Source organism: Pithys albifrons, chromosome 21 (assembly GCF_047495875.1).
Source record: "Pithys albifrons albifrons isolate INPA30051 chromosome 21, PitAlb_v1, whole genome shotgun sequence".
NCBI classification, from domain to species: domain Eukaryota; kingdom Metazoa; phylum Chordata; class Aves; order Passeriformes; family Thamnophilidae; genus Pithys; species Pithys albifrons.
The window spans coordinates 5,216,205-5,227,668 of record NC_092478.1 but is presented as its reverse complement, the minus strand read 5'-3'; the positions used below and the strand labels follow the sequence as shown (position 1 = coordinate 5,227,668).

Here is an 11,464-nt window from a genome sequence, read left to right as displayed (position 1 = left end):
GAAGGTTTTTGTTTGTTTCCTGCCCGTTAGAGCACAAGGGCTGGACATCCTGCTCGAACCGAGGGATGGAGTAGCTTAATGTTGCTTATTATGCTGAACGGGGACTGTGCCTTAATCCAAGGCAGGGCGGTACCCCAGGAGGCTGCGAAAATCCCTCTGCGCCAGTTGTGCACTGACAGTCCTGTTCAAATGTGTACAGCCTGGAGAACTGGGTGCTTTTAGACATCAGGCACAGGCCACAAACCATGAGGAGTTAATTACAGCTGATGCTGAGCAGAGGTTTCTTAGAGTTTGTGGCTGCTCTACCAGCTGTTGATACCATTTAACTGACTGAAGGCAAAAAAGTTAAAATATGTTTCCTGTGCTTGGATTGTCATTGTTCTTCATACATTATTTTTCTCTTTTGATTTAGGTCAGAGTGTAGTTTAGACCTAAGAGTTTGTTTGACCGTGACAGCTGGAGTCCAGAGGCAAAGGAAGGGTTGTTGGTTTTGATAGTGAAGAAGCAAAGCTTTCATTCATTTGCTTAGAAGCCTGTTATGCTGGGATTGGCAAGAAATCTACCCACAGCTTTCTGCATCTATGTTTGACTCAACACTCAGAAAAGAAGTAGAAAAAACTGTCCTCCCAATGGAAGGTGACACTGAACCTGAGCAAAACTCCTGGGCCCATCTACCTGATGTCTGTCTGAGGCATGTCTTCCATTGGTTAAACGACAGGGACAGGGCTCGGGCTGCCTTGGTCTGTAAAAAATGGAGTAGTGCCATGTACTCTGGAACCCTCTGGAGATGCAGAACCATCACGTTCTGTGGCCACCCATCAAGGGCACGCACGTTGGAGTTTCAAAGTGCACTGTGGTATACCAAGAAATTTGGCAAGTATTTGAAACACCTTAAGATCAAGTTATTGAATCCTTACACTACTCCCTATACCAAAAAATTTCAAGTGACTATGAAAGGTCTTTTTTCACACCTGGGTAAATGTAATAGTCACCTAGAATCCCTGAGCATCAAGTACCTAGAATTAGATGGCTTGATCTGGAAAAATGTGGTCAGGGCTCAGTTTATCAAGAACTTAGCTACTTTCCTGAAAAGAGTGAGCAAACAGCTTGATTATCTCAACTTAAAAGGAGCAAGAATAACTTTGGAAGAAGGCTGTGAGCTTCTGAATTCTCTGAGCAGTTTGACAAATAGAAGCTTTATATCTGAAATTAATCTTGAGGATTTCTTCACTCTGCACCTTTCTGTCTACAGCAGTGCCTTGTTCCAAGAAACTATGTCCAAGTTCCACAGACTGACCATCCTGACTTTCAACTATAACTGTGTCTCTGATGAACTGCTGGACATCCTGCGGGAGCACAGCTCTCATTCCCTGCGTACCTTGAATATCAAGTGTCATATCCGTGATCCTCATGGGCAAGTGGTCTCAGGAATATCATGGGCAAACTTGGCCAAGAGAGCCCCAAAACTGAACGTGAACTTCTTCTTTGAAAGAGTCATGAAGCATGATCAGCTAGCCAGGATCCTGCTAGTGGAGATCCCAGTTAGGAGCATCAGCCTCCAGAGCTGCTATTTCAGTGATCCAGACTGGACAATGAGACCTGTCCTCACCAACCTTCTCCCAGCCTACTGGGATGGTCTGCAGGTAAGGGAAACAACAGTAACACCCTCTGCAGTATCACAAAGCTAGGCACAGTCATCATTTAGGCCTTCTGCAAAACAGCAGTCAGCAACAGAAATTCCTGACTGCTTCAGTTTCGTGTTCAGAGGGGTTTTCATAAATGAGTCATTCCAGTGTTCCAGCTGTAGTGTAGTTCATGACATCATCCTCATCCAGTTATAATCCCCATTATGCTATCAGGCTGCTCCATTTTGGCAATGCACAAGTGTCCTCCAGCACATATAAATTAACTACTTTGGTGTCACTGGGGATGTATCACTAAAGGTGTGCAACAGCTGCCCCATGTAAATGAGCACACCTGGGGGATCACGTGGCCTTACACCTAAGGGTTGCTGACAGCTTTCTTTAAGTCCTGTAGCATTGCAGTGTCCAATGGACACCAGAGATCCATAAAGCTTTTTAGAAGCTGTCTTTGGCTCTTCTCACATATCTAGGATAATTTCCAATATGGCAAATAAGATCATGGCATGACTGTGGTGTAGCATCTTCTAATGAATGCACAAGGGATCACTCCATTTTAACAGGAGAGTGAAGATTACTGTAGCACATGTACTGTTGGCATAATGCAAAACAGAGTCTCTGCTAAAGTCAAGGTACAAATTTGATCTGCTTACATGTTTGTTGGTTAAATTGAAAAGCTTTGTTCAATTCTAGTTACTGCACTCACAAGCTTTGTTCAGTAGTACTAACAGTGTTCTTTTTTTTCAAGAAATTAACACTTGAATTAAACAATGACCATGAGTTGCTGGACAATGAGCTGCTACAGCTTATCTTATCATGCAAGAGGTTGTTATTTCTGAAAGTCTGGGCATTTCTAAGTATCAGCTTTATAGAGACGCTGCTACAAAACCGTGCAGAAAGGAAATGCATTTTGACTACCATAAAGGTAAGACTTTATGCTTCAAAACTCCCATTCCCTTCCTCTTTCCAATACCCAGAGAAGAGTTAGGTCCCCATGCCCAGAGAAAGGTCACTTACAGAAATGTTAATGTAACTACCTTCCCTATGCTATGTTTTAGCATTACAACAAGCCTGGGAAGCACTCACAGAAATGGGACTTTCCAACCTACTTAGCCACATACAGATACTATAGAAGTATCTGTACTATAGAAGTCCCAACAATTCCACAAGTCCTTCCTGGACTGGTGTTCCCTCTGTCACCTCTAGTTCAAGCTCCCCTCCCACTAGGGATTCTTAGTCACCTCTCAGGCTCAGTGCTATGTTATGCTTAAACTGAGGCAGGTAGGTTGAATCCAACTAAACTGCAAAAAAACCAAACACAGCTCACTCTTTAGGGATCCTGTGTTGAACTGGGGCCAGGCCACAACTACAGCTGGTGTAAACCATGCTGACCTGCTACTTTGTGTGCCTCATTCTGGATTCAGTAGATCCTCACGGATGGATGCACATGCCAAGGACCCATCAGTTCTGGGGGTAAAAGCAATCTTGCTCTTCCTGTGTGAGTCAGCACAGTCTGGGACAACCACAAACCCACAGCTAAGACACAAAGAGTAAATTTATTTTCCTTCCCTTGCTAACTGAGGAATTGCCAAAGCAACCCCAGGCAGAGGCACACAAGAGGAGACACTGGCATGGTTAAACTCAGCCCCTGCCAGAGGTCACTGCCTCCTGTTCACACTGGGTTATCAAGGGCTACTCCCAGCTGCAATTCCAATCCATTACAAACCATTTACAAGCCTCCTCACCAGTCTTCTTCCACTTTTTAATCCATTCCTCCCAACACCTCCCAAAAATTCTTTGGGAGATGATGTTTTCAGTCAGTTTGAAGTGAGAAGAGAGTAAATGCTCCAGATGCTACTCAAACACAAGGAATTCAGCTTATTTACATTCCTTATTAGTCACAGAGGCTTGTTGTTGTCATGAGCTTTAATGGGCTGAGCTGCACATTATCTGTGAATGGTGACTGCTGTTTGTGCATACAGGTCAGGATTTACACAGCCCAAGATGACAGCACTGAGGAGGAGCGGCTGTTGGCTGATATTTACAGAAGGTTCAAGTACCTGATTGACTCAGAACTTAATTATTTTGTCATCATCTACCCAATGGCGTAAACAACAAGGAGAGAAGAACACCCAGTGCCATTTGCAGTAACGGATCCTTTGGAGGGCTTTAGGACAGGATTTGAATCTTGACAGCAGTGCCTCTGAAAGGGAGATACCATTACAGCAAGACAGAGGCAAGGCACAATTTTATACTCCATGCATTAAAATGTTGGACTTGGGAACTGGTTGTCTGCATCTCCAGCATCATTTATTCTTGCCCTTCTTTGCTTTTCCTTGCCAGAACCAAAGGAAGCAGTGAGCCCTTTTTCACCGTTACAGGCATCTCTAGTAAAAACATGCCCTCCTCTTTTTCAGCACTTCTCACTGTAGAGCTTCAAACACTTTCCCATTGAAGCATCTCATTGTTTCCATTTTATGAATAGAGTAACTTGAGATAGGAGGTGAGAAAGTGATTGGCCCAAAGTCAGCTTTGACTTCAGCTTGATTCGGATCAGTCAGATGCACTATCCAGTGTATCAGCAGTCCCTACCTCCTGTTAAGTTTGATGATAAGAACAAAACATACCATGGCTAGCCCTGAGAGTCACCCCTCCCACTTGTCCAGCTTTCCAACAAGTGTCTTATGAGGGGACTCCTGCTCTAGACCCACCTTTTGCCACCTTCCAATGGCAAAAGATACCACTGGTTACACACAAGAGAAATAACATGAAAGAAGGTGCATTTCTTATTCTTCTGGAATTTTATTGCCAAGCAAAAGATTTCATCAGACCTTTCAGAGCATAGATACCTGGAAGCACTAGGTCTGTTTTAATTACCTTGCACAACTACAACCAGGACAGCATTGAGCCAAACCAATAAATTTGGAAGTTTATACACAAAATTTCAGCAGGAGTTGGTTCTTTGGAGCAGTCTCCCAGTATGATGGCTTCAGAAGTTGTTTATGTAAACAGACTCTCTCATTTGCATGCACAGCACTTCATCAATATACAGTGTATTCTCCTTGACCTTGATCTCTTCCTCCAAGGAAAGCTGTCGGCGGCTCAGACCTTTCAGCTCTCTCTCAGCCTGTGCCAGTGCCTCCTGTAATCTAATAGGGAAAATAACAGCCAAGCATTACTTGAAAACACACGGATGGTTTTTCTTCTCATATGGGTTAAGAATTCCGAGTGAGAAAAAGAAAAACGGAAAGGGATTCACAGAAACAACATCCATGCAGGTTCCCTTAAAGTGTCCTGCCATTAAGAGAAAAGAAATTCCCAGCCTTTCAGGGAGAATAGCTGGAACCCACTGTTACTCTGATGCATTAAATTAACCCAGTAATCTGTACCACAGATTTTCCTCTTTCATCATTTCCACTTGCCTTTGAATATTTTTGACAATCTCTTGAACTTCACTCATCAGGCTGCATTGCACTCTGTCATAACACAGTTCCACGTTGGGGCGATGGTTTCTCGCTTCCAGGCGGCTTTGAGCCACTTTAACAGGTCCTTCTTTATCAGCAATTGCTTTCTTTAAGGCTGCAATGTTCTTCTCCTGGGAAGCAGTCTCATCCATCACCTTAAAAAAATCCAACAGAAGGAAGTGCTGCACACTGTCTCTTACAATAGGTGAAATCATCATCCTCTTTAATACTTATACCAAAAACAGTAACATTCATTATGTTGTTATTTCATAAAAGGATATTTTGCAAAGGTCAGCCAGGACTATGATTCCTTCACCGGAAAGCAGATGACACTGTTCTGAGTGAACTCAGAAATTTATGCTCAGAACTTAATTTTTAATATTAACACTCAGTTTTCGTGTGTCAAATTTTGAGCACATTGACCTTGATTTTATCAGTTATTAGGCTCTTATATCACAGTCCTGAAAATTCTACAGGAGCCCCAGGTAACTAAAAATCACAAGGGAATTCCTGACTTTACTGATGTCTATAGCAAGGCTTAGATTGAATGACTGATTCCTAAAATTCATCTCTGTGGTGGTGCACACAGAGCTGAGAAAATAGAATCTACAATGACTTTATGGAGGAGGGGGAAGGAAAAAAAAAGGAAAATGTGGCAAATCAGTGCAAGCCACTGGATTAAGAAAAGCAATAGATAACCCAATCTCAGTGTTTCTACTTTTTCACTGACTGTCCCCTATAACTTACCATTCCAAGAAGTGTCTCTAGCTTGTCCTTGGCATCCTTGACTTCCTTTACCCTGTTTCTGAAAGCAATATCCACCACCTCACGTTGCCTGCGCATGTCATTTGCTGTCTGTGACAGGATGCCATCAATAAGTGCCCTCAGTGCTAAAGAATTGTTTCTCTGCTTGTCAGCCTTTTCAACATTTATGTTTGAGAAATCTATCCAGTCTTTAGGGGTAACAAAACTGAAAGAGATTAAAAATTAAAGGTTACCCACTGGCAGCCTCTATGACTTCGTAAATCTGTAATTACACCACGAAACCAAGAACAAAGCAGTGCTATTAACTGCACATCCCAGTGAGTGCCAGTTGTGCTGGGAATTCAACAGATACAAAATAAAAAACCTCCCTGTCACAAACATTTCATAATGAATAAGATGAGAGTAGCATGAAAACAAATTTGCTAAAGTCATAGAGAAACTTTGTTTTAAATTTCCTTTCCTCTGATGAAGGATTAAGTTATTGTGGGGGAAACACAGATAATAACCAATATTTCTTAGAACACCTTTCATTGGCATGGCTGTTACTGCTAATAGCTGGTGCTATTCACACAACACAGTCACTTATTCTCTCACACAGTGCACCTACAAGACACAGTACCTGGCTCGAGCAATAGTTGGGAAGCCCAGCCCCAACTGCACCCCCAGAATTAAAGGGTCATCCTTGTGCAGCTGTGGCTTGCAGGCAACTGTTTGGAAAGTTCCTCAGAGGGTTTGTTCCTTATTGGATGGATATATAAAGGTGTAATGGCCATTTGCATAGAGCAGCCAACACCATTGGTGTGGTCTGAGCTATACAACCTGTTGCTGATGCATGTTAATGTGCCAGCAGCAAGAGATGTCAGTCTGTTGGTGTTCTAAGTTTGCCAGTTCTTGCAGAGCCAGACTCTGGGAGATTTTCTGACACACACTGCTTTCTTAGTATGGCTCCTTTTTTCAACCTCTGTTTTTCTGTGGGAGCTATTTCTCCATCTAAACCATTCACATTAACTAACCCATGCAGAAAGGGCACATTTGACAGGTTAATGACTTGAGTCAGAAACTCACTCCACCCCTCATGTGTCCCAGTCCAGCACTCTCCCCACTAGGACCCCCTGGAAGAGGAAAGGAAGTTAGATTAGCAAATCTGATTTGAGTTTAAGCAATGTGTGAAATTCTTCCTGAGATAACTGAGCCTCAAAAACTTGTAGTAAACTGCAGTTCACTGGCAGAGTAATTAGTGTGGCTTATTTCAAAGACATATTACACAATCACAAAAGTGATGGACAGAAGAATAAAAAATAATAACAGAAAGATGGTGGACAGATAAAGTCTATTTACACAAAATTAATCTTGCTATTACTGGTACAACTCATATCATCTGTATGATTATATATTTGTTGAACTAAAGAACTACTTACTTTCCATCTACTTTCACTCCGATATCAGAATACATGAAGTCAGGAGTGTCGTTTGTCAGGCGAGCACAGTAATCATCAATCGTCAGAGCTGTGAACTTGTCCTTCAGATCCATTTCTAGGTTGTATTTTGCTGAACGGTTTTGTCTAGGAGGAGAAACAACCAGACTGTAAGCCAAAGTGGGGGCACTTGCGGGTCCTTAACATGCATGAGGTAATTCAAATGCTGTTATGGAAACCTGCATGGATGAACTGTTAATTGTGGAGTCCCAAAACCTACAGTATGAAGCTTCCTCCCTATAAATTGATGGTACAATTCTCATTGGAATGAAAGGCACAGGAATGGATCCTGAAGAGACCAAGGATCATGTGCAAGTACTTGGAGTTCTAACAAACAGAACCTCTCACCATTACTGATTGAGTGGTATGGATTAGGACTGACCTGCAACTGTTTAGCATTGAAGGTAACTTTGGACCTGTGCTCAGCCTGACCCTACAACTTCTAAGGATTACAACTCTCTTACTTCTCAGATAATCAGTGTTCTGTTATGCTCTTTGTCTCTGCACCTGATTTGCTCATTGGTTTGTTCCAATGTCTGTCCCAGCAAAGCAATAATCCCCTGGAGCAGTTCAGTTTCCTTCTCCAGTTCCCGTTCCACTTCATCATGCACCAAGTCAATCCCAACTCGCCTCTGCCTAAATGAAAAGAGAAAAAGCCATCAGTCACACTGCTCTAATGCCTGCAGCTAACAGAGATGAAACCCAGCTTTACAAATCAAAGGTTTTCCCATGCCACATGCCATGTCTTAATGGCTTTGATTCCCCAGAGTTTTAACACCTAAATCAGGCTGTGACTTCACTGCAAAGAAAGACAGGCCCTTAGTTTGCAGCTTTTTTTTTATTACTGTCAAAGGTTCATTACCTAGACTTTTTTTCTGTCCTTGAATACCATTCTTCTTAATCATCTTACCTGTACAGGAGACACTTTTGGGCAATGACAAGTGGCTCTTTACAGCTCTCCAAAGCTCTCTCCAGCCTAATCTTGAAAGCCAACAGTACTTCTATCTCATGGACAATTTGTTCTAGCTTGTTATCTAGTTCTTGCTTCCAGAATTTTATTTCTTCCCGCCTCTGTTCTGCAGAATCAAAATTGCAAACATATTAATAAGCCCATCTTATATGCCAGAGGACTGTAGCTCAGATCTTAGATATGCTTAAAAATAGACACTCCACAGTGGAGGAAATATAGTGCTGTGGGCTGATGTGTGGAAACAGTTTTTGCAACCCTGTATTTGGTAAGAATAGTTTTCTGTGCATTTTGTTACATAGAATATACCTCAAAATATTTTTTAAAATATTTTTAATTTTTCCAAGGAATCAGTGAGCATGGCACTGACATATATTCCTATACATTATCAGCTAATTTTCTAAGTCCATCTTAAACATAATAGCTCAAACAGCACATCTTGACCCTTGAAGAACACATGGGATTTACCTATTTTCTTGTTGACATCACTTTGGGTTTTCTGAGTTGTCTTTTCTATTTCATCCACCAGCCTCCAGCTCTCAGCTATCATGCACTCTGACCTGGATTTCTGAGACTCGGTACTGACACGCTGCATCATGTTTGCAGTAGCCCATTCTGAGGGATGAACCTTAGATGGATCTTGCAACAGTCTGGACATTGTTATTTGGAAAGTTTCTGGATATAATGCAGGTCAGTGCTTGGAATGTGGAACCTGAAAACAGCAATAACATTATATTTGGCTGCAGCAGCAAGAAGAAGAGCGAAACAGGTCCATGCAGGCTGAGAAAAATTCTTGCTCCTTTTACCTTCAAATTACACAGATATGAAAAGAATTGATTTCTTGCTCAAGGTTCCCCAAGGCTTTGCCGACTTAGAGGGAAGAGAGTCTGGAGTGGGAGAATGAAGAAACAGAAGAATTTGTGCATGGAAGTCAGGAGGAGAGAAGTGGAACTGAGAGGAAAAATGGGCTGTCTGCAAAAGGAAGGAGAAGGGAAAGGAGACCTGTGAAAGAGGATGGAATTACTAAACAAGCAATCACAGAAAACAGAGAAAAAACAAACCAATATAAAAGACAAAACCCAGAAAAGGCTAAAGCAGAACAAAGGATACTGGGAACACTTGTTTAATGTAGGGTGAAAACAATGCCCTGAATTTATGCAAAGCAGTTTGATTATCAGTTTTCCTACTCTTCACTGTGCTCACCCACCGTTCCTGGAGCAGCTCTGCCTCCCAAAAGCACAGAGCTTGACCAGCACAGAAGGTAAACAAATGCTGCTGTGGGAACAGCACATGAGAGGTGTGTTAAATGTCCAGCCATCTAAAATGTCAGTCATAAAATATCCTTAGTAGTCTGCTCCATCTTTGTGGCAACTATATTCTTGCCTGGGAGAAAAGATACTGGGAGCCAGACAGAGAAGAGATGAAGGAGGTTTTAAAGAGCATCACACCAGAGGGTACAGTTCTGTCCCCTCCATGTAGCTCTGCTGCAGTTTAGATCAGAGCAGAGTTTCTCACAAGGTTCAAAGAGATCCCACCATGCTCAAGAAGCAAGTGGCACTGGTCAACAGAAGCTGAGCTGGTCCAAGACAGAAAAGTAGGAAGCAACTGCAATTGTTGGCTGCAACTACAGTGCAGTGACAGCTGGAAAGCTGCTAATTATGTTCCTTTTATTTCAAACAGTGATTATTAAAACTGTTAACTCTGTGCCTTTCATGCCAGCTGACATGTAAATAGGAATCTGCCCATACTTCAGGGGCTAAAGGGTTTCAGCTGAAGAAACGCTGTCTTACAGAAAAATTCAGGTATTTCAGAGTTAGTCAAAGAAAAATACAGTCTTCAGAAGACAGGGTTAACATTAGAACTGAAGTCAGTAGCCTGAGAGGAGAAGGACTTAAAGATTCAAGAAGCAGCAGAGAATGGGGTGCAAGGTTAACAAGGAAAATGAACAATATATGCTAACTGATGCAGGAGGATGGAAAGCTGTGCTCACAGACACTCTCTCCTGATTCATGAGGGAAAACAAAAGTATGATGAGGCTGAACAGTGATCAGAATCAATTACAAAGACCACTACTGAGGCAGAGCTGTAAATCAATTTATATGCACACATGAAGTCTGCAACTATTTGCACAAAAGGGTGATGCTTGTATGGGCTGTTTGATTTATACATTCAGGCCTCCCTTCAGGGGATAGACTTTTTTTCCCCCTACTGAATTTTTTTAACAGATTATTCACAGAACATATTAAAATGTCTTAGTTGAAAGCAGTAATTTAATTTTCAAATTAATAGCTAGAGCAGGAACTGGAGCCCTTTCCATAATTTCCATTTCCAATGACTTTACTACATCTTAACTCAAAGGGAGTTTGAACAGAGGTTTACTTTGGCTCGCCTGAGTCACAGAGGATGGATCAGGCTGCATATTAGTCATCTTCCACAAAATTTTATTATCTGTGCTCTCAGTGACATTCCAAGGCTTTTAGAAATACCAGCAAGTTCAAGAGGGATGACCAAATGATTCACAATGAACTGAAATGCTCATATGTCTGAATGCCCCTTGGGAACAATGAATGTCACAGTTATGGGAATGTGCTCAGTCACTTTGAAAGCTGTGGAACCCCCGAGTGATGGTTCTCCACGACATTACTGTGACACTGGTGGGACTTCCTCCCGTTTTGGTCTGAAAATTCACTATCTGATGCTGCCCTGCTCCAGCTTGTAGCTGCGCCATCACAAGGCAATTAAAGTTACCAGCCCTAAATTACGATTAGCTCGGTTGGAGCAGGTGCTAATAACACCAAGCTTGTGGGCTTGATTGCCACATGGGACATTCACTTAAAAAGTTGGTAGGTTCCTTCCAACTGAGAATATACCAATTCCATGATCCTGTAAATCCTTTCTGCCCTGTCTGCTGCAGTAAAGGATTATTTGCTTTTAAACCTCCACTACGAAACTTACAACCAATCCCGCAACATAAATTATACATGACATGTAAAGCTACAGTTTTACCTCAGAGATGGTCAAATCACCGTTGACATCGAAACCCTCCACCGAACGTTACGGGGTGGGGACTGGAAACGGCCCCGCGGCCGCCGGGGCTGCGCGAACGGACCCAGACCGGACCTGCCCCTCCCGAGCCGGATCCGCCTCTCCCGA

At 42.4% G+C, this 11,464-nt stretch overlaps 2 protein-coding genes across 2 annotated transcripts; one reads left to right on the top strand and one right to left on the bottom strand.

The window, feature by feature from the left end:
- Positions 1-629: 629 nt before the first annotated feature.
- FBXO39 (F-box protein 39) lies at positions 630-3,751 on the top strand. Its single transcript, XM_071575371.1, has 3 exons — positions 630-1,643; positions 2,389-2,565; positions 3,623-3,751. Exons 1-3 carry the CDS (start codon positions 630-632, stop codon positions 3,749-3,751), a joined length of 1,320 nt encoding a protein of 439 aa, XP_071431472.1.
- Positions 3,752-4,603: 852 nt separating this feature from the next.
- Positions 4,604-11,393, bottom strand: TEKT1 (tektin 1). Its single transcript, XM_071575054.1, has 8 exons — positions 11,318-11,393; positions 8,780-9,023; positions 8,255-8,420; positions 7,852-7,980; positions 7,288-7,431; positions 5,852-6,074; positions 5,063-5,259; positions 4,604-4,789 (listed from the first exon to the last, which is right to left on the bottom strand). Exons 2-8 carry the CDS (start codon positions 8,967-8,969, stop codon positions 4,630-4,632), a joined length of 1,209 nt encoding a protein of 402 aa, XP_071431155.1. The 5' UTR covers positions 8,970-9,023; positions 11,318-11,393; the 3' UTR covers positions 4,604-4,629.
- Positions 11,394-11,464: the final 71 nt, after the last annotated feature.

What these genes read in the sequence shown, in the direction of transcription:
- FBXO39 (XM_071575371.1), top strand. Translation starts at nt 630, where the DNA reads ATGGAAGGTGACACTGAACCTGAGCAAAACTCCTGGGCCCATCTACCT. An exon ending in CCTACTGGGATGGTCTGCAG is followed by an intron (nt 1,644 to 2,388) that starts GTAAGGGAAACA and finishes TTTTTTTTCAAG; the next exon opens with AAATTAACACTTGAATTAAA. An exon ending in GCATTTTGACTACCATAAAG is followed by an intron (nt 2,566 to 3,622) that starts GTAAGACTTTAT and finishes TTGTGCATACAG; the next exon opens with GTCAGGATTTACACAGCCCA.
- TEKT1 (XM_071575054.1), bottom strand. Translation starts at nt 8,969, where the DNA reads ATGTCCAGACTGTTGCAAGATCCATCTAAGGTTCATCCCTCAGAATGG. An exon ending in CAAAAGTGTCTCCTGTACAG is followed by an intron (nt 7,981 to 8,254) that starts GTAAGATGATTA and finishes CTTTTCATTTAG; the next exon opens with GCAGAGGCGAGTTGGGATTG. An exon ending in ATTGTCAAAAATATTCAAAG is followed by an intron (nt 4,790 to 5,062) that starts GCAAGTGGAAAT and finishes TTTCCCTATTAG; the next exon opens with ATTACAGGAGGCACTGGCAC.